At 64.8% G+C, this 22,886-nt stretch overlaps 4 protein-coding genes across 4 annotated transcripts; 1 reads left to right on the top strand and 3 right to left on the bottom strand.

Annotated features, from left to right (window-relative positions):
- The first annotated feature begins 1,815 nt into the window (after positions 1-1,815).
- LOC136791018 (antigen WC1.1-like) lies at positions 1,816-5,963 on the top strand. Its single transcript, XM_066998829.1, has 11 exons — positions 1,816-2,073; positions 2,198-2,908; positions 2,986-3,288; positions 3,389-3,709; positions 3,787-4,101; positions 4,172-4,480; positions 4,583-4,924; positions 5,040-5,186; positions 5,264-5,359; positions 5,439-5,525; positions 5,671-5,963. The coding sequence occupies exons 1-11, from the start codon at positions 2,022-2,024 to the stop codon at positions 5,832-5,834; spliced, it is 2,847 nt and encodes a 948-aa protein (XP_066854930.1). The 5' UTR covers positions 1,816-2,021; the 3' UTR covers positions 5,835-5,963.
- Positions 5,964-7,915: 1,952 nt separating this feature from the next.
- LOC136791025 (antigen WC1.1-like) lies at positions 7,916-13,054 on the bottom strand. Its single transcript, XM_066998900.1, has 12 exons — positions 12,885-13,054; positions 12,440-12,760; positions 12,046-12,360; positions 11,666-11,968; positions 11,245-11,565; positions 10,853-11,167; positions 10,474-10,782; positions 10,031-10,372; positions 9,769-9,915; positions 9,596-9,691; positions 9,430-9,516; positions 7,916-9,285 (listed from the first exon to the last, which is right to left on the bottom strand). Exons 1-12 carry the CDS (start codon positions 12,934-12,936, stop codon positions 9,122-9,124), a joined length of 2,772 nt encoding a protein of 923 aa, XP_066855001.1. The 5' UTR covers positions 12,937-13,054; the 3' UTR covers positions 7,916-9,121.
- Positions 13,055-17,719: 4,665 nt separating this feature from the next.
- LOC136791019 (antigen WC1.1-like) lies at positions 17,720-20,559 on the bottom strand. The gene is made up of 6 exons (XM_066998841.1): positions 19,742-20,559; positions 19,363-19,671; positions 18,920-19,261; positions 18,658-18,804; positions 18,485-18,580; positions 17,720-18,405 (listed from the first exon to the last, which is right to left on the bottom strand). The coding sequence occupies exons 1-6, from the start codon at positions 20,379-20,381 to the stop codon at positions 18,011-18,013; spliced, it is 1,929 nt and encodes a 642-aa protein (XP_066854942.1). The 5' UTR covers positions 20,382-20,559; the 3' UTR covers positions 17,720-18,010.
- Positions 20,560-20,608: 49 nt separating this feature from the next.
- On the bottom strand, positions 20,609-22,631 carry LOC136791020 (scavenger receptor cysteine-rich type 1 protein M130-like). Its single transcript, XM_066998860.1, has 2 exons — positions 21,770-22,631; positions 20,609-21,645 (listed from the first exon to the last, which is right to left on the bottom strand). The coding sequence occupies exons 1-2, from the start codon at positions 22,164-22,166 to the stop codon at positions 20,843-20,845; spliced, it is 1,200 nt and encodes a 399-aa protein (XP_066854961.1). The 5' UTR covers positions 22,167-22,631; the 3' UTR covers positions 20,609-20,842.
- Positions 22,632-22,886: the final 255 nt, after the last annotated feature.

Raw genomic sequence — 22,886 nt, 5'->3', positions numbered from 1 at the left:
TGGTCGCTTTGCTGCTGCTGGAGCATTGCAGGCTTCTAAATAGGAGTCAGTAAGAGAAAACAGGAGTCCCTGCCCCAGCGACCACAGGTACAAGCAACATCAAATAGCTGCAGTTAATCTGTTTAAGCACTGAATTCGCTCTGGGGAAGCACACTGCCTATCAGATCATATGCCCTAATATGGAAAACAGCCTTCAAAAATGCTCTTCACAGCTCTGCTTTTCTCATTAGTGCACTGCGGGTAGTTTCTGAAAGCAAAACCTGTCCCAGCAAAATAGGCAACAGCATTCGCCTGTCCTTGTCCTTCCTGGACCAGACAGCAACCTGCTAAACCTCAGGATACGTGGTGGTTAAGAAGCTAGTAGTGAGCTGTTCCTTTATGGGTTTTGCTTCTTTCTTTCCTCAGATGATGGTCGTGATTGGTAATTTCCAGCACAGCTGCTTGAGTTGGCGCAGGTTGCTGTCGTTTAACCCAGCAGGCAGCTGAGTACCACAGAGCCCTTCACTGGTTCCCTTCCCCTGCCCAAGTGGGATGGGGCAGAGAATTGAGGAAAAAAAAAAAAGAGAGCACAAAAGGGCTGGTGACAAGTGGAGTGGGGCCAGGCAGCTCTCCTTGAGCCAAGGCCTGCGCCTGCTCGCCGCAGCCTGCCCTATCTTCCTGCCCTGGCTGCCCGGGGCTGGAGCTGGAGCTTCCCGGGGCAGAAAGCGAGAAACAGGAGGAGCTGGGGGGGGGGGGGGGAGAGCAGCGCTGCTCTGGCACCCCGAGGACGTTCCCTGGGCCTGGTCCCCAGGCTGGGGTGGCCGCTTCCCAGTCTGCTCCTGAGGCTGACCTCCCCACCAGGGGGTTTGGGGCTGGGTGCCCAGCTTGCCAGCATGGCAAGGTCCTGCACGCTGAAGTCCGGCCTGGGCCTTTCTGAGCAGCCCGGGAGCTGCAGACCCTTGGCAGAGCCCGTCCCTGCAGCCGTGGACCCAGGAGCCCCCTGTCCCCAGCGAGCCGTGCTGCCACGCGCTCCTCCTGCAGTGGGGCTGTGCCAGAAGGGCAATGCCCTGTGTCCCGGCCCTGCGTACGGGCAGGGCTTCACTTTTGAGTGATGCCTGCGCATCCGGCACACACTTCCTCCTGCCCCAGCACCGGGCTGCACACAGGGACACGGGCAGGGAGGGCTGGGCCCCTACTCCTGGCCCCTTCTAAAGCTGGGGGCTTCTGTGCTGGCCCCGCAGCAGCTGGACCCCCCACACCAAGCTGCACTCTGTGGCTGTCTCTGTGCCTGCTGCTAACGTCAGGCTGTCTTCTCCTCCTCGTTCCCCTCACTGCCCAAGAAGCCGCGCAGGACCCTAGGGCTCAGCCTCGGCTCCGAGCCCCGTTGGTAGCATCCCCGCTGCTGAACAAAGCCACGATGCTATCGCCAGCAGTGCAGGTGGCCCAGCAGCTGCGTGCGGTCGGTGCCGACGCCAGGTCCCCGAGTGGGGGAAACCATCCCCCTTGTGCCCTGTGCCACCAGCCACTGCAAGGGGCTGGAGATGTCCCTCCTGCACGTGGCAGGGCTAGCACAGAGACCAGATCCTCCCTGGAGACCCCCAGGCTTGTTCCAGGTGGGTCAAGGCTCCCCACCCCCCCGACAAAGGCTGAGTACTGGGGTGCTGAGGGAGGCCATGATCTGAGGGAGGACCCTATTCTGGGGCCTCTCCTGTCCCCATGGGGACCTGCTCTCCTTGGGCACAGCCCCAACCCCAGCTCAGGGGGACACGGGTGATGTGCTGGCTGGCTCCCCTTGGGGACATACAGGCGCTGAACCCCCATGGTGCACGGGGGGGGGGTGGGTGCATGACGCCAGAAGCGGAGCCGAGTCTCATATTTGGGCACAGAGCAGGTTATTGGAGGCTGGGCCCCGGCAGGCTGCAGATAACCCTCCTGATAGCGGCTCACAAGGTGCCTCCGCCGCCCCCATTGGCTCCTGCCAGTGGGGGCTGCCTATATATCCCCCTCCCCGCCGCGGGGCTGCGTCTGGCACTGGGGGCAGGATGGTGCCTGCCAGAGCACTGGGGCTGCTCCTCTGCGTGCAGCTCTGCGGGGGTGAGTGGTGGGGCTGGCCGTGGGGCAGGGGCTGGCCGTGGGGCAGTGGGCAAGCGGTGGGGCAGGGAGCAGCCGTGGGGCAGGCACCCCGCGGGCTCAGCAAGGTCCTTGGGGTTGCCCGCAGGCAGCGGGGAGCTGCGGCTGGTGGATGGCGGCGGGCGCTGCGCCGGCCGGGTGGAGGTGAAGCACGAGGGCGAGTGGGGCTCCGTCTGCAGCTACGACTTCGACTGGGACCACCGCGGCGCCGGCGTGGTGTGCCGGCAGCTGGGCTGCGGTGAGGTGGCCCGGGCATCCCCGTACGCCCCGTTTGGGCAGGGCAAGGGACGCATCTGGCTGCATCCAATCTTCTGCCTTGGGACAGAAGCCACCTTGGAGGAATGCCCTCACTTTGGCTGGGGCCAGCATTTCTGCGGCCACCAGTGGGATGTGGGGGTGACCTGCACAGGTGAGGAGGGGTGGTGGTGCTGGGGATGCCGTGCTGGGACCCCCAGGACTGGACTGAGGCTGGTGCCCGGTACAGAGGCGGTGGAGCTGCGTCTGGCGGCTGGCAGGGGACCCTGTGAGGGGAGAGTGGAGGTGAAGCTGCAGGGACGCTGGGGCACGGTGGCAGACAATGCCTGGGACATGGAGGACGCCGAGGTGGTGTGCCATCAGATGGGCTGCGGCTCGGCTGTTGGTGCCTACCACAGCTCCCTCTTTGGCCAAGCAGAAGGTTCTATCAGCTTGGGCTTTGTTGACTGCCATGGGGCTGAGAAGGCCCTCTGGGACTGCAAGATTCAAGGCTGGGGACCCTACAATGGCCCTCATGACTATGACACTGCTGTGGTCTGCCAAGGTGAGTGCTGGGGACATGTGGTGCTGCAGGGAGCCCCCTCGTCCGCATCCGCCCCAGGAGCCCTCCTCTCCCGGCAGGGTTCTCCCGTCTGACTGGAGGGGACGGCGCCTGCTCGGGGCGGCTGGAGGTGCGGCAGGGCCGCGCCTGGGCCACCGTCTGCCACGGCCACGTGGACCTCAAGGCCGCCCAGGTGGTCTGCAGAGAGCTGGGCTGCGGCATGGCACTGGCCGTCCCCGGTGCCGGCCATTTTGGGGCAGCAACGGGGCCGCTCTGGGACGGCGCCTTTGAGTGCAACGGCAGCGAGCCACTCCTCGCCAACTGCGCCCGGCGGCCGACCCACGGCCAGTCCTGTGCTGGCCCCGCTTCTATCGTCTGCTCACGTAAGTGCTGGAGCTGGGGGGCTGGGGTGGACCCTTGCAGAGTGGGGTGCCCAGTGGGTCCCTGTTGTGCTGCCTCCCAAGCACCCTCTCTTCGCTGCAGCCTACACCGGTTTCCGTTTGGCGGATGGCGGCTCGGGCTGCGCCGGGCGGGTGGAGGTGGAGGAGCAGGGGACATGGGCACCCCTGTGTGCCACCGCCTGGGACCTGCCCGACGCCCACGTCCTGTGCCGCCACCTGGGCTGTGGCCCCGCCGCCTCCCTGCCCCCAGGAGGCCATTTTGGGACGGGCACGGCGACGGGGCCGCTGCGGCGCTATGCCCTGAGCTGCAGCGGGAGCGAGCGGCACCCGGGCGAGTGCCCCGTGGCGGTGCTGGGGGAGCCCGCCTGCCCCCCTGGCCATGCCGCCGCCGTCAACTGCTCAGGTGGGTGCAGGGGACGCGGGCACCCGTGGCAGGCGGGGAGCAGTGCCCGTCCCCACGGCATGGCCGGGCTCTTGCAGGCACCGCTGAGCCCCTGCGGCTGCTGGACGGGGAGAGCCGGTGCGACGGGCGGCTGGAGGTGGCCACAAGCCCCGGGGACTGGGCCCATGTGACTGCGGGGCTGTGGGATGACCGAGCTGCCTCCGTGGTGTGCCGGCAGCTGGGCTGTGGTGTGCCAGAGAAGGTCTACGCTGTGCCGGTTGCCAGCTTGGGCTCTGTGGAGCTGCAGGAGCTGCGGTGTGCTGGCACCGAGGAGCGCCTGGCGCAGTGCAACGCCTCGGGGCCTGCCGCAGCGCCCAGCCACAGCCGCACAGAGGCGGCCGTTGCCTGCTCAGGTGAGTGCGCCGGGAAGGGCCGCGGGTGCCCAGCGGGTGCCCCCAGCCCCATCCTGGCCCTCCCGTGCAGGCAGCCGGCGGCTGAGGCTGGCGGGCGGCCCCGGGCGCTGCGCCGGCAGGGTGGAGGTGTATAGCGAGGGCACCTGGGGCACCGTCTGCCAGGACGCCTGGGACCTGCCACATGCCGACGTCGTGTGCCGCCAGCTGGGGTGCGGACGGGCCCTGGAGGCGCCCGGCTCTGAGCGCTTCGGGCCCGGCGTGGGGACGCTGTGGCCGGGTGCCGGGGGCTGCTCGGGGACGGAGGCGGCTCTCTGGGACTGCCCAGCCCCAGCACGGCGTGGCTGCCGCCGGGGCGGTGGTGCCGGTGCCGTGTGCTCAGGTGAGCACTGTGATCCCTGAGCTGGGGAGCAGTCCCCACTGCCTGTGGGCTTCGCGCTGCCCCCATGAGGTGCCGTGACCCCGCTGTCCCCTGTTGTTGCAGGGCTGCTGCGTCTGGCGGGGGGCAGCAGCAGCTGCAGCGGACACCTGGAGGTGCTGCACGAGGGGACGTGGGGCCGCGTGTGCGCCAACGACACCAGCCCCGCCACAGCTGACGTTGTCTGCCGCCAGCTGGGCTGTGGCACCGGGGGGAGGCTGGAGGCCGTCCCTGCACAGGGCTCGGTCCCCGCCTGGCTGGGCTGGGTGCAATGCCAGGAGGGGGTCCCCTCGCTCTGGCGCTGCCCCTCGGCGCCCTGGCACCTGCAGTCCTGCGGCCCCGCTGGGGTCACCCACATCGCCTGTGACGAGGACACCGAGGGAACGAGCGGGGCCACCACAACTGCAGGTAGCAGCTGCCAGCACAGGGATGCTTGCACAGGTGGCTCTGCCCGTGCCCACTGACCCCTGCTCCTGCTGCCGTGCGGATCCCAGCCTCACGCTGCCCGTGGCCATCCCTGCAGGTGTCACCAGCAGCGTTGCCCCACTGACAGCAGTGTCGGGGAGTGTGCCCGTGCCCACGGTCCTGTGCGTACTCCTGGGGACGCTGCTGTGCCTGGCTCTGGCAGCCCTGGCTGTGCAGGCACACCGCACACGGGTGCAACGCCGAGGTGGGCACTGCCTTGGGGGTTCCCCTGGGATCATGGAGGACAGAGGGGGATGCCGATGCAATGCTACTGCCTTTCAGGCCCCATAAGAGCCACGGATCCCGGCTCTGAGGCCGTGTACGAGGAGCTGGATTACAACCTGATGCCCGAGTACCAGGAGGTGCCCAGCCACACAGGTGGGAGCATGGTCGTCCCTGGGGCCTGGGGCTTTCCCCATCCCTGGACAAGCACCCAGTGCCCCGTTCTCCACAACAGGCTCCCTGTCGAAGGGCTCAGGCATGAAGCTGGATGATGATAACTGGGATGGTTACAAGGAGGAGAGCAAGCCCGGAGCACCCAGAGGTAGAGGAAGGGTAACTTGGCACGGACAGGAAGGCACAGAGGACCCAAGGAGCAGGGTCATGGCTGAGCAGTGGTGCTGGGGAGCTGAGGGGACGTGGCCCTTGCGGCTGCGTCCTCAGCCCCGGCCCCTCCCTGCCTGGCACAGCCCCCCCAGTCCAGCCTGAGCACGGCCCCCCGGATGGCTATGATGATGCTGCAGCTGTGCCGGAGGAGCCCTCTGCTCCCCACAGCGGGGACGCCCCGGCACAGTCCCACGGGGACACGGGCTATGACGACGTTGATGTCAGCACCCTGGGGACAGCGCCGTGAGGAGAGCCTGGGGACATGGCTGCAAGAGGGGGCTCCGGCCCCAGGGGTGGGTGGCCCTGCCCATGGGGGGGCACCCGTCCCTGCCCAGCCCTCAGCACGCTGCAGAAACGGCTCCATCGGCCTGCCCCCACCCGTGGCCCAACGTCACGCCAGGGTCCTTGTGAAGTTTTTCTGCATGGCCTTTCCCTGCACAGCACTCTTTCCGATTAAAGCCCCCAAGTGTTTGGAACCTCGCTCCCAGCACTGGTGCCTCTCTCTCTCCTGGATCCATCGTCCATCCCTCGGGTCCACAGGGCAGAGCTGGGCCCGCAGGCACGTCCCCATGGCTCTGGGCATGCGGGAAGGACTGGGAAGAGCCCAGGGCCCAGCCCCAGGGCCTTCCTTTGGCCCCAGAGCTGCACGCTCTCCCCTCCAGGAGAAAATAGAATCACAGAATCATAGAATATCCCGAGTTCGAAGGGACCCATAAGTATCATCGAGTCCAGTTTCTGGCACCACATGGGTGTATCCAAATTTTTAGACCATGTGACTAAGTGCACAGTCCAAACGCTTCTTAAACTCCAAGAGGCTTGGTGCAGTGACTACTTCCCTGGGGAGCCTGTTCCAGTGTGCGACCACCCTCTCAGTGAAGAACCTCTTCCTGATGTCTAGCCTAAACCTCCCCTGCCCCAGCTTGACACCATTCCCATGGGTCCTGTCACTGGTGACTAAGGAGAATAGGTCGGCGCCTGCCCCTCCACTCCCCCTCGTGAGGAAGCTGTAGGCCTCGATGAGGTCTCCCCTCAGCCTCCTCTTCTCCAGGCTGAACAGACCAAGTGACCTCAGCCGCTCCTCATACGTCTTCCCCTCTAGGCCCTTCACCATCTTCGTCGTCCTCCTCTGGACACTCTCCAACAGTTTAATGTCCTTTTTGTACTGTGGTGCCCAGAACTGCACACAGTACTGGAGTTGAGGCCGCACAGTGCAGAGCAGAGTGGGACAATCACTTCCCTCGACCGACTAGCGATGCCGTGCCTGATGCACCCCAGGATACGGTTGGCCTTCCTGGCTGCCAGGGCACACTGCTGGCTCATATTCAACCTGCTGTCAGCCACAACCCCCAGATCCCTCTCTGCGGGGCTGCTCTCCAGCATCTCGTCCCCCAGTCTGTACATACAGCCAGGTTTGCCCCGTCCCAGGTGCAGGACCCGGCACTTGCTCTTGTTAAACTTCATGTGGTTTAGGCCGCATGAACAGGCAGAGGGAAGGGCACGTCACGTCACAGGACGCTTTGCCACTTGTGGCAAATGGTGGAGGATCAAATCCAGGCAGTGACAAACTCGTGCTCCTCCAAGCTGACGGGAGATCCTCAGAAACAGCTCGGCTTGAGGCAGCGCTGTGACATCTCCAAAGTGAGATGGCCAACAGCGTATTGGCTTGTATGAGAACTGGTATGGCCAAGAGAGCAAGGGAAGTGATTGTTCCTCTCTACTCAGCCCTGGAGAGGCTGGAACTCCAAAACTGTGTTCAGTTTTGTCCCCTTCACTACAAGGACAGGCAGGTGCTGGAGCATGTCCAAAGAAGGGCAGCGAAGCTGTTGAAGTGTCTAGAGAACAAATCTTATGAGGAGTTGCTAAGAGCCGCTGAAAAGGCCTGGAGAAAAGGAGGCTCAGGGGTGACCTTATCATGCTCTTGAAATACCTTAAAGGAGGTTGTAGGGAGGTGGGGGTCCGGCTCTTCTCCCAAACACATTGGGTGAGCCAAACTGGCCAAAGGGACAGTGCATATGATGTGGCATCATGCTGAACAATAAAAACGGAGGGGGTTGGCTGAGGGGGACTGCTGCCTGGGGACAGGCTGGGCTTCGGTCAGAGCATATTGAGCAATTGCACTGTGCACCACTTGTTTCAAATCTATATACTTATTTATTTACTTATATCATCATTATTATTTTCCCTTCACTTGCTGTTCTATTTAACTGTCTCATGACAACCTTTATGACAACCTTAACCTTTTTTTTTTTTTTTCTGAGTTCCCTGCCCCATCCCACTTGGGCAGGGGAGGGGAGCCAGTGAAGGGCTCTGTGGTACTCAGCTGCCTGCTGGGTTAAACGACAGCAACCTGCGCCAACTCAAGCAGCTGTGCTGGAAATTACCAATCATAACCATCATCTGAGAAAAGGAAGAAGCAAAACCCATAAAGAAACAGCTCACTACTAGCTTCTTAACCACCACGTATCCTGAGGTTTAGCAGGTTGCTGTCTGGTCCAGGAAGGACAAGGACAGGTGAATGCTTTTTTTCTGGGACAGGTTTTGCTTTCAGAAACTACCCGCAGTGCACTAATTAGAAAATTCTGTTCTAATAGCTCCATGTCCTTCTTGTAGTGGGGGCCCTAGAGTTTAACACAGTACTCAAAGTGTAGCCTCAACAGGGCTGAGTACAGGGGGACAATAATTTCCCTTGCCCTGCTGGCCATGCTATTTCTGACACTAGCCAGGAGGCTGTTGGCCTTCTTGGCCTCCTGAGCACACTGCTGGCTCCTGTTCAGCTGCCTGCCCACCAATCCCCCCAGCTCCCTTCCCACCAGGCAGCTTTCCAGCCTCTCTGCCCCCAGCCTGCAGCCTTGCATGGGGTTGTTGTGCCCCAAGTGCAGGACGCGGCACTTGGCCTTGTTGAACCTCGTACAGTTGGCCTCGGCCCATCGGTCCAGCCTATCCAGGTCCCTCTGCAGGCCTTCCTGCCCTCAGGCACATCAACTCTCCTGTCCACCTTGGTGTCCTCTGCCAGCTTGCTGAGGGTACATGCGATCCCCTCGCTGTGCACTGGGAGGTGGCAGGCGGAAGCACGGGAAGCGTCCTTGGGATGCACCGTGCCCTTCCCTCAGCCTGTTCTCCTGTTGGGGAGAGCGTGCAGCTCTGGGGCCAAAGGAAGGCCCTGGGCCCAGGCCCTGGGCTCTTCCCCATCCTTCCTGCGTGCCCAGAGCCATGGGGATGTGCCTGCGGGCCCAGCTCTGCCCTGTGGCCCCAAGGGACGGACGATGGACCCGGGAGAGAGAGAGGCGCCGGTGCTGGGAGTGAGGTTCCAAGCACTTGGGGGCTTTAATCGGAAAGAGTGCTGTGCAGGGAAAGGCCATGCAGAAAAACTTCACAAGGACCCTGGCGTGACGTTGGGCCACAGGTGCGGGTGGGCCGATGGAGCCGTTTCTGCAGCGTGCTGAGGGCTGTGCAGGGATGGGTGCCCCCCCATGGGCAGGGCCACCCATCCCTGGGGCCGGAGCCCCCTCTTGCAGCCATGTCCCCAGGCTCTCCTCACGGCGCTGTCCCCAGGGTGCTGACGTCAACGTCATCATAGCCCGTGTCCCCGTGGGGCTGCGCCGGGGTGTCCCCGCCGTGGGGAGAAGGGGGCTCCTCCAGCACGGATGCAGCATCATCGTAGCCATCCGGGGGGCTGTGCCTGGACTGGGCTGGGGGGGCTGTGCCAGGCAGGGAGGGGCCGGGGCTGAGGACGCAGCTGCAAGGGCCACATTTCCTCAGCTCCCCAACACCACTGCTCGGCCACGGCCCCTCTCCTCGGTCCCCTGTGCCTTCCTGTCTCTGCTGAGTCCCCTTTCCCCTACCTGGGACCTCCCTCGGGTTGTGCTCCTCCTTATTGCTATCCCAGTTCTCATCTTGCAGCTTCATGCCTGAGCCCTTGCACAGGGAGCCTGCAGTGGAGAAGAGGGCACTGGGTGCTTGTCCAGGGATGGGGACAGCCCCAGGCCCCAGGGACGACCGTGCTCCCACCTGTGTGGCTGGGCACCTCCTGGTACTCGGGCATCAGGCTGTAATCCAGTTCTTCATACACGGCCTCAGAGCCGGGATCCGTGGCTCTGATGGGGCCTGAAAGGCAGTAGCATTGCATCGGCATCCCCCTCTGTCCTCCATGATCCCAGGGGAACCCCCAAGGCAGTGCCCACCTCGGCGTTGCACCCGTGCGCGGTGTGCCTGCACAGCCAGGGCTGCCAGGGCCAGGCCCAGCAACGTCCCCAGGAGCACGCACAGGACCGTGGGCACGGGCACGCTCCCCGACACTGCTGTCAGTGGGGCAACGCTGCTGGTGACACCTGCAGGGATGGCCACGGGCAGCGTGAGGCTGGGATCCGCACGGCAGCAGGAGCAGGGGTCAGTGAGCACGGGCAGAGCCACCTGTGCAAGCATCCCTGTGCTGGCAGCTCCTACCTGCAGTTGTGGTGGCCCCGCTTGTGCCCTCGGTGTCCTCGTCACAGGCGATGTGGGTGACCCCATCAGGACCGCAGGACTGCAGGTGCCAAGGCGCCGAGAGGCAGCGCCAGAGCGAGGGGACCCCCTCCTGGCATTGCACCCAGCCCAGCCAGGCAGGGACCGAGCCCTGTGCATTGACGGCCTCCAGCCTCCCCCCGGTGCCACAGCCCAGCTGACGGCAGACAACGGCAGCTGTGGCGGGGCTGGTGTCGTTGGCGCACACGCGGCCCCACGTCCCCTCGTGCAGCACCTCCAGGTGCCCGCTGCAGCTGCTGCTGCCCCCCGCCAGACGCAGCAGCCCTGCAACAACAGGGGACAGCGGGGTCACGGCACCTCACGGGGCAGCGCGCACCCCACGGGCAGTGGGGACTGCTCCCCAGCTCAGGGATCACAGTGCTCACCTGAGCACACGGCACCGGCACCACCGCCCCGGCGGCAGACACGCTGTGCTGGGGCTGGGCAGTCCCAGAGAGCCGCCTCCGTCCCCGAGCAGCCCCCGGCACCCGGCCACAGCGTCCCCACGCCGGGCCCGAAGCGCTCAGAGCCGGGCGCCTCCAGGGCCCGTCCGCACCCCAGCTGGCGGCACACGACGTCGGCATGTGGCAGGTCCCAGGCGTCCTGGCAGACGGTGCCCCAGGTGCCCTCGCTGTACACCTCCACCCTGCCGGCGCAGCGCCCGGGGCCGCCCGCCAGCCTCAGCCGCCGGCTGCCTGCACGGGAGGGCCAGGATGGGGCTGGGGGCACCCGCTGGGCACCCGCGGCCCTTCCCGGCGCACTCACCTGAGCAGGCAACGGCCGCCTCTGTGGGGCTGTGGCTGGGCGCTGCGGCAGGCCCCGAGGCGTTGCACTGCGCCAGGCGCTCCTCGGTGCCAGCACACCGCAGCTCCTGCAGCTCCACAGGGCCCAAGCTGGCGGCTGGCACAGCGTAGACCTTCTCTGGCACACCGCAGCCCAGCTGCCGGCACGCCACGGAGGCAGCTCGGTCATCCCACGGCCCCGCAGTCACACGGGCCCAGTGCCCGGGGCTTGTGGCCACCTCCAGCCGCCCGTCGCACCGGCTCTCCCCGTCCAGCAGCCGCAGGGGCTCAGCGGCGCCTGCAAGAGCCCGGCCATGCCGTGGGGACGGGCACTGCTCCCCGCCTGCCACGGGTCCCCGCGTTCCCTGCACCCACCTGAGCAGTTGACGGCGGCGGCGTGGCCAGGGGGGCAGGCGGGCTCCCCCAGCACCGCCACGGGGCACTCGCCCGGGTGCCGCTCGCTCCCGCTGCACCTCAGGGCATCGCGCCGCAGCAGCCCCGTCGCCGTGCCCATCCCAAAATGGCCTCCTGGGGGCAGGGAGGCAGTGGGGCCGCAGCCCAGGTGGCGGCACAGGACGTGGGCGTCGGGCAGGTCCCAGGCGGTGGCACACAGGGGTGCCCATGTCCCCTGCTCCTCCACCTCCACCCGCCCGGCGCAGCCCGAGCCGCCATCCGCCAAACGGAAACCGGTGTAGGCTGCAGCGAAGAGAGGGCGCTGGGGGGACAGCACAACAGCGACCCACTGGGCACATCACTCTGCAAGGGTCCACCCCAGCCCCCCAGCCCCAGCACTTACGTGAGCAGACGATAGCAGCGGGGCCAGCACAGGACTGGCCGTGGGTCGGCCGCCGGGCACAGTTGGCGAGGAGTGGCTCGCTGCCGTTGCACTCAAAGGCGCCGTCCCAGAGCGGCCCCGTTGCTGCCCCAAAATGGCCGGCACCGGGGACGGCCAGTGCCATGCCGCAGCCCAGCTCCCTGCAGACCACCTGGGCGGCCTTGAGGTCCACGTGGCCGTGGCAGACGGTGGCCCAGGCGCGGCCCTGCCGCACCTCCAGCCGCCCCGAGCAGGCTCCGTCCCCTCCAGTCAGACGGGAGAACCCTGCCAGGAGAAGAGGGCTCCTGGGGCGGTTGCTGACAATGGGGCTCCCTGCAGCACCACATGTCCCCAGCACTCACCTTGGCAGACCACAGCAGTGTCATAGACATGAGGGCCATTGTAGGGTCCCCAGCCCAGAATATGGCAGTCCCAAAGGGCCTTCTCATCCCCCTTACAGTTGATAAAGGCTAAGCTGATGGGACCGTCAGCTTGGCCAAAGAGGGAGCTGTGGTAGGCACCAAGAGCCGAGCCGCAGCCCATCTGCTGGCACACCACTTCGGCGTCCTCCATGTCCCACTCGTTGTCTGATACCATGCCCCAACGTCCCTGCAGCTTCACCTCCACTCTCCCCTCACAGGGTCCCCTGCCAGCTGCCAGACGCAGATCCACCGCCTCTGCACCAGGGACCAGCCTCAGTCCTGTCCTGGGGGTCCCAGCACGGCATCCCCAGCACCACCACCCCCCCCCCCTTACCTGTGCAGGTCACCCCCACATCCCACTTGTGGTCACAGAACGGCTGGCCCCAGCCAAAGTGGAAGCAGTCATGTAGATTTGCTTCAGTACCGTTGCAGGAGAAGGGGTGCAGCCAGATGCGTCCCTTGCCCTGCCCAAACGGGGCGTACGGGGATGCCCGGGCCACCGCACCGCAGCCCAGCTGCCGGCACACTATGCCAGCACCACGGTGGTCCCAGTCGAAGTCGTAGCTGCAGACGGACCCCCACTCGCCCTCGTGCTTCACCTCCACCCGGCCGGCGCAGCGCCCGCCGCCATCCACCAGCCGCAGCTCCTCGCTGCCTGCGGGCAACCCCAGGGACCTTGCTGAGCCCGCGGGGTGCCTGCCCCACGGCTGCTCCCTGCCCCACCACTTGCCCACTGCCCCACGGCCAGCCCCTGCCCCACGGCCAGCCCCACCACTCACCCCCGCAGAGCTGCACACAGAGGAGCAGCCCCAGTGCTCTGGCAGGCACCATCCTGCCCCCAGTGCCAGACGCAGCCCCGCGGCGGGGAGGGGGATATATAGGCAGCCCCCGCTGGCAGGAGCCAATGGGGGCGGCGGAGGCACCTTGTGAGCCGCTATCAGGAGGGTTATCTGCAGCCTGCCGGGGCCCAGCCTCCAATAACCTGCTCTGTGCCCAAATATGAGACTCGCTCCGCTTCTGGCGTCATGCACCCACCCCCCCCCGTGCCCCATGGGTTTTCAGCGCCTGTATGTCCTCAAGGGGAGCGAGCCTGTCTGGCACCCATGTCCCCTTGAGCTGGGGTTGGGGCTGTGTCCAAGGAGAGCAGGTCCCCATGGGGACAGGAGAGTCCCCAGAATAGGGTCCTGCCTCAGAACATGGCCTCCCTCAGCACCCCTGTACTCAGCCTTTGTCGGGGGTTTAGGAAGCCTTGACCCACCTGGAACAAGTCTGGGGGTCACCGGGGAGAATCTGGTCTCTGTTCTGGCCCTGACACGTGCAGGAGGGACATCTCCAGCCCCTTGCAGTGGCTGGTGGCACAGGGCACAGGGCACAAGGGAGACGGTTTCCCCCACTCGGGGACCCAGCTTCAACACCGACCTCACGCAGCTGCTGGGCCACCTGCACTGCTGGCGATAGCATCGTGGCTTTGTGCAGCAGCGGGGATGCTACCAACGGGGCTTGGAGGCGAGGCTGAGCCCTAGGAACATGTACGGACGAGAAGGACGAGGAGGAGGCAGCCTGACCCTAGCAGCAGGCACAGAGACAGCCACAGAGCGCAGCTTGGTGTGGGGGGGTCCAGCTGCTGCAGGGCCAGCACAGAAGCCCCCAGCTTTAGAAGGGGCCAGGAGCAGGGGCCCAGCCCTCCCTGCCCGTGTCCCTGTGTGCAGCCCGGTGCTGGGGCAGGAGGAAGTGTGTGCCGGATGTGCAGGCATCGCTCAAAAGTGAAGCCCTGCCCGTACGCAGGGCCGGGACACAGGGCATTGCCCTTCTGGCACAGCCCCGCTGCAGGAGGAGCGCGTGGCAGCACGGCTCGCTGGGGACCGGGGGCTCCTGGGTCCACGGCTGCAGGGCCAGGCTCTGCCAAGGGGCTGCAGCTCCTGGGCTGCTCAGAAAGGCCCAGGCCGGGCTTCAGCCCACAGTACCTTGCCGTGCCGGCAAGCTGGGCACCCAGCCCCAAACCCCCTGGTGGGGAGGTCAGCCCCAGGAGCAGACTGGGAAGCGGCCACCCCAGCCTGGGGACCAGGCCCAGGGGACGTCCTCGGGGTGCCAGAGCAGCGCTGCTCTCCCCCCCACCTCTTCCCTCTCTCGCTTTCTGCCCCGGGCAGCTCCAGCTCCAGCCCCGGGCAGCCAGGGCAGGAAGATAGGACAGGCTGCAGCGAGCAGGCGCAGGCCTCGGCCCAAGGAGAGCTGCCCGGCCCTGCTCCACACACCACCGGCCCTTTTGTGCCCTCTTCTCCCTGCCCACCCTTGCTCCGGCTGCTCCCTTCCCCTGCACACCGCAGGCGGCCGCAGAGCTCTGCCCGCGACCTTCCTGCAGCTGAGCCTGCAGAGGGGTAGCCCACCAACTGCTGTGACGGGGCGGCTCGGGTCTGGCCGAGTGGAGGAGCCCGGGGCCCAGCACAGGCTGCGCTCCTCTTGGGCGTCTACCCACAGGGCCTGGACGATGGTGAGAGCGCACCCTCAGCAGGAGCCCTGCCCCTGGGGAAGAGCAGCCCCAGCACCAGGACCTGCTGCGGGCACCCAGCTGGAAAGCAGCTCGGCAGGAAGGGACCAGGGCTCCTGGTGGACACTGCGCGGGGCACGGGGCAGCTGCGTGCCCTTGCCGCTACCGGCATTCTTGGCTGCCTCAGGCACAGGGGTGCCAGCAGCTCCACAGAGGTGATCCTTCCCTCTGCTCAGTGCTGGGAGGCTGCTGCTGGAGCCCCCAGCTGTTACACACCGCCCAACCAGGACGAAGGGGACGGTGAAATATTCTCTCAGCAGGTGGGAGAAGACTCCCGAGAGCTAGACCTTGATCTCCGGGGGGACATGGACTTAGCAGGCATCTGCTGGAAATGTAAGACAGCGGGCAGGAAGCAGTCAGGGAGGTTCCTGGAGTGCATGGAAGAGAACTTCCTGATGCAGCCGCAGAGGGAGCCAAGTAGGGAAGGCGCCCTGCTGGGCCTTTTCCTTGTCAACAGCGGAGGGCTTGTGGGTGATGTGAAGGCTGGAGGCTATCTTGGCCCTAGTGATCAGGAATTCAGAATTTTTGATTCTGGGGCAAGTAAGGAGAGGGGTTAGCAGAACTGCCACCTTGGACTTCTGGAGGGCAGACTTCGGCCTGCTCTGGAGACTGGTTGGTGGAATCCCTTGGGAGGCAGTCCTGAAGGGAAAGGAGTCCAGGAATGCTGGACACTCTTTGAGAAGGGAGTCCTAAAGGCGCAGGAGCAGGCTGTCCCCATGTGCCAAAAGATGAGCCTGCAGGGAATAGGATGGGCCCGACTGAACAGAGCTGGGGCTTGAGCTCAGGGAAAAAAAAAAAAAAAAAAAGGAAAAAAAAAAAGAGAGAGCTTATGACCTTTGGAAGAAGAGGCCGGCCACTCAGGCGCATCGTCCAAAGATGTTGTGAACCTATGCAGGGAGAAAAGGAGAAGGGCCAAAGGCCAGCTGGAACTGAGTCTGGCTTCTGTCCCCAAGGACAATAGAAAATGCTTCTCTAGATACTCTAGCAACAAAAGGAGGATGAAGGAGAATCTCCGGCCTTTATTGGATGTGGGGGAAAAACACACTGACCAGAGATGAGGAAAAGGCTGAGGTACTTACTGCCTTCTTTGCCTTAGTCTTTAGCAGCAAGACCCGTGGTTTTCCATGTATCCAACCCCCTGAGCTGGCAGATAGGGACAGGGAGCAGAATGAAGCCCCCATAATCCACGAGGAAATGGTTAGTGACCTCCTGTACCACTGGGAAATGCACAATCTGAGTCTATGGGACCAGATAGGATCCACCCAAGCATACTGAGAGAGCTGGCAGAAGTGCTCAACAAGCCATTTCCCATCTTTTATCAGCAGTCCTGGCTATCAGGGGAGGTCACAGTTGACTGGCTGATAGCAAATGTGACACACACCACCAAGAAAGGCCGGAAGGTGGATCCGGGGAACTACAGGCCCGTCAGTCTGACCCTAGTGTTGGGGAAGATCATGGAGCAGATTATCTCGAGTACAATCACTTGCACGGCACCCAGGTGATCAATAGAGAGGGAAATGATTGTCCCTCTCTATTAGGCCCTGGAGGGGCTAGAACTCAAAAACTGTGTTCAGTTTTGTGCCCCTCACTACAAGAAGGACAGGCAGGTGCTGGAGTGTGTCCAAAGAAGGGCAGCAAAGCTGTTGAAGTGTCTAGAGAACAAGTCTTATGAGGAGTTGCTGAGAGCCGCTGAAAAAGGCCTGGAGAAAAGGAGGCTCAGGGGTGACCTTATCATGCTCTTGAAATACCTTAAAGGAGGCTGTAGGGAGGTGGGGGTCCGTCTCTTCTCCCAAACACATTGGGTGAGCCAAACTGGCCAAAGGGACACTGCATCCTATATGGCATCATGCTGAACAATAAAGACGGAGGGGGTGTGCTGGGGGGGACTGCTGCCTGGGGACAGGCTGGGCTTCGGTCAGAGCATATTGAGCAATTGCACTGTGCACCACTTGTTTCAAATCTATATACTTATTTATTTACTGCTATCATCATTATTATTTTCCCTTCACTTGCTGTCCTATTTAACTGTCTCATGACAGTAACCCATGAGTTTAACCTTTTTTTTTTTTTTTCTGAGTTCTCTGCCCCATCCCACTTGGGCAGGGGAGGGGAGCCAGTGAAGGGCTCTGTGGTACTCAGCTGCCTGCTGGGTTAAACGACAGCAACCTGCGCCAACTCAAGCAGCTGTGCTGGAAATTACCAATCACAACCATCATCTGAGAAAAGGAAGAAGCAAAACCCATAAAGAAACAGCTCACTACTAGCTTCTTAACCATCACATATCCTGAGGTTTAGCAGGTTGCTGTCTGGTCCAGGAAGGAGAGGGACAGGCGAATGCTGTTGCCTATTTTGCTGGGACAGGTTTTGTTTTCAGAAACTACTTGCAGTGCACTAATAAGAAAATTCTGTTCTAATAGGTCCATGTCCTTCTTGTAGTGGGGGCCCTAGAGTTTAACACAGTACTCAAAGTGTAGCCTCAACAGGGCTGAGTACAGGGGGACAATAATTTCCCTTGCCCTGCTGGCCATGCTATTTCTGACACTAGCCAGGATGCTGTTGGCCTTCTTGGCCTCCTGAGCACACTGCTGGCTCCTGTTCAGCTGCCTGCCCACCAATCCCCCCAGCTCCCTTCCCACCAGGCAGCTTTCCAGCCTCTCTGCCCCCAGCCTGCAGCCTTGCATGGGGTTGTTGTGCCCCAAGTGCAGGACGCGGCACTTGGCCTTGTTGAACCTCGAACAGTTGGCCTCGGCCCATCGGTCCAGGCTATCCAGGTCCCTCTGCAGAGCCTTTCTGCCCCCAGACACATCAACACTCCTGTCCACCTTGGTGTCCTCTGCCGGCTTGCTGAGGGTACATGCGATCCCCTCACTGTGCACTGGGAGGTGGCAGGCTGGAGCACAGGAAGCGTCCTTATGATGCACCGTGCCCTTCCCTCAGCCTGTTCTCCTGTTGGGGAGAGCGTGCAGCTCTGGGGCCAAAGGAAGGCCCTGGGCCCAGGCCCTGGGCTCTTCCCCATCCTTCCTGCGTGCCCAGAGCCATGGGGATGTGCCTGCGGGCCCAGCTCTGCCCCGTGGCCCCAAGGGACGGACGATGGACTCAGGAGAGAGAGAGGCGCCGGTGCTGGGAGTGATGTTCCAAGCACTTGGGGACTTTAATCGGAAAGAGTGCTGTGCAGGGAAAGGCCATGCTGAAAAACTTCACAAGGACCCTGGCGTGACGTTGAGCCACGGGTGGGGGTGGGCCGATGGAGCCGTTTCTGCAGCGTGCTGAGGGCTGTGCAGGGATGGGTGGCCCCCATGGGCATGGCCACCCGTCCCTGGGGCCGGAGCCCCCTCTTGCAGCCATGTCCCCAGGCTCTCCTCACGGCGCTGTCCCCAGGGTGCTGACATCAACGTCATCATAGCCCGTGTCCCCATGGGGCTGCGCCGGGGTGTCCCCACCGTGGGGAGAAGGGGGCTCCTCCAGCACGGATGCAGCATCGTCGTAGCCATCCGGGGGGCTGTGCCTGGACTGGGCAGGGGGTGCTGCGCCAGGCAGGGAGGGGCTGGGGCTGAGGACGCAGCCGCAAGGGCCACACTTCCTCAGCTCCCCAGCACCACTGCTTGGCCACAGCCCCTCTCCTCGGTCCCCTGTGCATTTCTGTCTCTGCTGAGTCCCCTTTCCCCTACCTGGGACCTCCCTCGGGTTCTGCTCCTCCTTATTGCTATCCCAGTTCTCATCTTGCAGCTTCATGCCTGAGCCCTTGCACAGGGAGCCTGCAGAGGAGAAGAGGGCACTGGGTGCTTGCCCAGGGATGGGGACAGCCCCAGGCCCCGGGGGCGACCATGCTCCCACCTGTGTGGCTGGGCACCTCCTGGTACTCGGGCATCAGGCTGTAATCCAGCTCTTCGTACACGGCCTCAGAGCCGGGATCCGTGGCTCTGATGGGGCCTGAAAGGCAGTAGCATTGCATCGGCATCCCCCTCTGTCCTCCATGATCCCAGGGGAACCCCCAAGGCAGTGCCCACCTCGGCGTTGCACCCGTGCGCGGTGTGCCTGCACAGCCAGGGCTGCCAGGGCCAGGCCCAGCAGCGTCCCCAGGAGCACGCACAGGACCGTGGGCACGGGCACGCTCCCCGACACTGCTGTCAGTGGGGCAACGCTGCTGGTGACACCTGCAGGGATGGCCAGGGGCAGTGTGAGGCCGGGATCCGCACGGCAGCAGGAGCAGGGGTCGGTGGGCACGGGCAGAGCCACCTGTGCAAGCATCCCTGTGCTGGCAGCTGCTACCTGCAGTTGTGGTGGCCCCGCTCGTTCCCTCGGTGTCCTCATCACAGGCAATGTGGGTGACCCCAGCGGGGCCGCAGGACTGCAGGTGCCAGGGCGCCGAGGGGCAGCGCCAGAGCGAGGGGGCCCCCTCCTGGCATTGCACCCAGCCCAGCCAGGCAGGGACCGAGCCCTGTGCATTGACGGCCTCCAGCCTCCCCCCGGTGCCACAGCCCAGCTGACGGCAGACAACGGCAGCTGTGGCGGGGCTGGTGTCGTTGGCGCACACGCGGCCCCACGTCCCCTCGTGCAGCACCTCCAGGTGCCCGCTGCAGCTGCTGCTGCCCCCCGCCAGACGCAGCAGCCCTGCAACAACAGGGGACAGCGGGGTCACGGCACCTCACGGGGCAGCGCGCACCCCACGGGTAGTGGGGACTTCTCCCCAGCTCAGGGATCACAGTGCTCACCTGAGCACACGGCACCGGCACCACCGCCCCGGCGGCAGCCACGCCGTGCTGGGGCTGGGCAGTCCCAGAGAGCCGCCTCCGTCCCCGAGCAGCCCCCGGCACCCGGCCACAGTGTCCCCACGCCGGGCCCGAAGCGCTCAGAGCCGGGCGCCTCCAGGGCCCGTCCGCACCCCAGCTGGCGGCACACGACGTCGGCATGTGGCAGGTCCCAGGCGTCCTGGCAGACGGTGCCCCAGGTGCCCTCGCTGTACACCTCCACCCTGCCGGCGCAGCGCCCGGGGCCGCCCGCCAGCCTCAGCCGCCGGCTGCCTGCACGGGAGGGCCAGGATGGGGCTGGGGGCACCCGCTGGGCACCCGCGGCCCTTCCCGGCGCACTCACCTGAGCAGGCAACGGCCGCCTCTGTGGGGCTGTGGCTGGGCGCTGCAGCAGGCCCTGAGGCGTTGCACTGTGCCAGGCGCTCCTCGGTGCCAGCACACCGCAGCTCCTGCAGCTCCACAGGGCCCAAGCTGGCGGCCGGCACAGCGTAGACCTTCTCTGGCACACCGCAGCCCAGCTGCCGGCACGCCACGGAGGCAGCTCGGTCATCCCACGGCCCCGCAGTCACACGGGCCCAGTGCCTGGGGCTTGTGGCCACCTCCAGCCGCCCGTTGCACCGGCTCTCCCCGTCCAGCAGCCGCACGGGCTCAGCGGCGCCTGCAAGAGCCCGGCCATGCCGTGGGGACGGGCACTGCTCCCCGCCTGCCACGGGTCCCCTCGTCCCCTGCACCCACCTGAGCAGTTGACGGCGGCGGCATGGCCAGGGGGGCAGGCGGGCTCCCCCAGCACTGCCACGGGGCACTCGCCCGGGTGCCGCTCGCTCCCGCTGCAGCTCAGGGCATCGCGCCGCAGCGGCCCCGTCGCCGTGCCCGTCCCAAAATGGCCTCCTGGGGGCAGGGAGGCGGCGGGGCCGCAGCCCAGGTGGCGGCACAGGACGTGGGCGTCGGGCAGGTCCCAGGCGGTGGCACACAGGGCTCCCCATGTCCCCTGCTCCTCCACCTCCACCCGCCCGGCGCAGCGTGAGCCGCCATCCGCCAAACGGAAACCGGTGTAGGCTGCAGCGAAGGGAGGGCACTGGGGGGGCAGCAGACCAGGGACCCACTGGGCACACCACTCTGCAAGGATCCACCCCAGCCCCCCAGCCCCAGCACTTACGTGAGCAGACGATAGAAGCGGGGCCAGCACAGGACTGGCTGTGGGTTGGCCGCCGGGCGCAGTTGGCGAGGAGTGGCTCGCTGCCGTTGCACTCAAAGGCGCCGTCCCAGAGCGGCCCCGTTGCTGCCCCAAAATGGCCGGCACCGGGGACGGCCACTGCCATGCCGCAGCCCAGCTCCCTGCAGACCACCTGGGCGGCCTTGAGGTCCACGTGGCCATGGCAGACGGTGGCCCAGGCGCGGCCCTGCCGCACCTCCAGCCGCCCCGAGCAGGCGCCGTCCCCTCCAGTCAGACGGGAGAACCCTGCCAGGAGAGGAGGGCTCCTGGGGCGGTTGCGGACGATGGGGCTCCCTGCAGCGCTGCATGTCCCCAGCTCTTACCTTTGCATACTACAGCGCTGTCATATTTAGTAGGGCTGGTATATGGTCCCCAACCCTGAATCTTGCAGTCCCAGAGGGCCTTCTCATTCCCGTCACAGTTGATAAAAGCTAAGCTGATGGGATCATCTCTTTGGCCAAATTGGGAGCCTTGGTAGGCGCCAGCGGCCGAGCCGCAGCCCATCTGCTGGCACACCACCTCAGCGTCCTCCATATCCCACTCGTCATCTGCCACCGTGCCCCAGCGTCCCCGCAGCTTCACCTCCACTCTCCCTTCACAGGGTCCCCTGCCAGCCGCCAGACGCAGCTCCAGCGCCTCTGTACCGGGCACCAGCCTCAGTCCAGTCCTGGGGGTCCTGGCACGGCATCCCCAGTACCACCACCCCCCCTTACCTGTGCAGGTCACCCCCACGTCCCACTCGTGGCTGCAGAAGTGTTTGCCCCAGCCAAAGTGGAAGCAGTCATGTAGATTTGCCTCAGTACTGTTGCAGAAGATTGGGTGCAGCCAGATGCGTCCCTTGCCCTGCCCAAACGGGGCGTACGGGGATGCCCGGGCCACCGCACCGCAGCCCAGCTGCCGGCACACCACGCCGGCGCCGCGGTGGTCCCAGTCGAAGTCGTAGCTGCAGACGGAGCCCCACTCGCCCTCGTGCTTCACCTCCACCCGGCCGGCGCAGCGCCCGCCGCCATCCACCAGCCGCAGCTCCCCGCTGCCTGCGGGCAACCCCAGGGACCTTGCTGAGCCTGCGGGGTGCCTGCCCCATGGCTGCTCCCTGCCCCACCGCTTGCCCACTGCCCCACGGCCAGCCCCTGCCCCACGGCCAGCCCCACCACTCACCCCCGCAGAGCTGCACGCAGAGGAGCAGCCCCAGTGCTCTGGCAGGCACCATCCTGCCCCCAGTGCCAGACGCAGCCCCGCGGCGGGGAGGGGGATATATAGGCAGCCCCCGCTGGCAGGAGCCAATGGGGGCGGCGGAGGCACCTTGTGAGCCGCTATCAGGAGGGTTATCTGCTGCCTGCCGGGGCCCAGCCTCCAATAACCTGCTCTGTGCCCAAATATGAGACTCGGCTCCGCTTCTGGCGTCATGGACACCCCCGCCCTCGCAATTGGGCTCCACGCTTGCATGTCCCCGAGGTGAGCCAGCCTGCCCAGCACCCGTGTTCCCCTGACCCCCAGCAGGAGCTGTACCCAAGGATAGGAGGTCCCTGCAGGGCCAGGGGTGTCCCCAGAACATGACCTCCCTCAGCACCCCAGCACTCAGCCTGTGTCAGGGGTGGCCTTGACCCACCTGGAAGAAGCCTGGGGGTCACCAGGGAGAATCAGGTCCCTGCGCTTTCCCTGACACATGCAGGAGAGATTTCTCCAGCTCCTTTCACTGGCCAGTGGCACAGGCACTCACTGCAGGTGCATACCCATGGCTCCTCGCCCTCCGAGCAGTGCACGTAGAAGGGGGGGCGGTTTCCCCACTTAGGGACCCAACATCGGCGTTGACCATATGCAGCTCCTGGGGCACCTGCACTGCTAGCAATAGCATCGTGGCTTTGTGTAGCAGTGGGGATGCTGACAACGGGGCTTGGAGCCAAGGCTGAGCCCAAGGGACCTGCGTGGCTTCTTGGGCACTGAGCTGCAGCAGTGGATGCAGAAAGTCCACGTGTTACTTGTGTGCTGGATGCGCAGGTGGTGCTCAAAAGCGAAGCCCTGCCCGTACGCAGGGTCGGGACACAGGGCATTGCCCTTCTGGCACAGCCCCACTGCAGGAGGAGCGCATGGTGTCACGGCTCGCTGGGGACCGGGGGCTCCTGGGGCGACAACTGCAGGGTCGGGCTCTGCCAAGGGGCTGCAGCTCCCGGGCTGCTCAGAAAGCCCCGGGTCGGGCTTCAGCCTGCAGGACCGTGCCATGCTGGCAAGCTGGGCACCCAGCCCCAAACCCCCTGGTGGGGAGGTCAGCCCCAGG

This window comes from Anser cygnoides, chromosome 5 (assembly GCF_040182565.1).
Source record: "Anser cygnoides isolate HZ-2024a breed goose chromosome 5, Taihu_goose_T2T_genome, whole genome shotgun sequence".
NCBI classification, from domain to species: domain Eukaryota; kingdom Metazoa; phylum Chordata; class Aves; order Anseriformes; family Anatidae; genus Anser; species Anser cygnoides.
This window is presented reverse-complemented; position numbering and strand designations above follow the sequence as displayed.

Coding starts and splice junctions, on each gene's coding strand:
- LOC136791019 (XM_066998841.1), bottom strand. CDS start 20,381: ATGGGGAGCCCTGTGTGCCACCGCCTGGGACCTGCCCGACGCCCACGT. Junction 19,262..19,362: donor TGCCGGTGCCGTGTGCTCAG/GTGAGCACTGTG, acceptor CTGTTGTTGCAG/GGCTGCTGCGTCTGGCGGGG. Junction 18,406..18,484: donor GGAGGTGCCCAGCCACACAG/GTGGGAGCATGG, acceptor TCTCCTCTGCAG/GCTCCCTGTGCAAGGGCTCA.
- LOC136791020 (XM_066998860.1), bottom strand. CDS start 22,166: ATGTTCTGGGGACACCCCTGGCCCTGCAGGGACCTCCTATCCTTGGGT. Junction 21,646..21,769: donor CTGCGTGCAGCTCTGCGGGG/GTGAGTGGTGGG, acceptor GGTTGCCCGCAG/GCAGCGGGGAGCTGCGGCTG.
- LOC136791018 (XM_066998829.1), top strand. CDS start 2,022: ATGGTGCCTGCCAGAGCACTGGGGCTGCTCCTCTGCGTGCAGCTCTGC. Junction 4,481..4,582: donor TGCCGGTGCCGTGTGCTCAG/GTGAGCACTGTG, acceptor CTGTTGTTGCAG/GGCTGCTGCGTCTGGCGGGG. Junction 4,925..5,039: donor CGGGGCCACCACAACTGCAG/GTAGCAGCTGCC, acceptor CCATCCCTGCAG/GTGTCACCAGCAGCGTTGCC.
- LOC136791025 (XM_066998900.1), bottom strand. CDS start 12,936: ATGGTGCCTGCCAGAGCACTGGGGCTGCTCCTCTGTGTGCAGCTCTGC. Junction 9,916..10,030: donor CGGGGCCACCACAACTGCAG/GTAGGAGCTGCC, acceptor CCATCCCTGCAG/GTGTCACCAGCAGCGTTGCC. Junction 9,692..9,768: donor CGCACGGGTGCAACGCCGAG/GTGGGCACTGCC, acceptor ACTGCCTTTCAG/GCCCCATCAGAGCCACGGAT.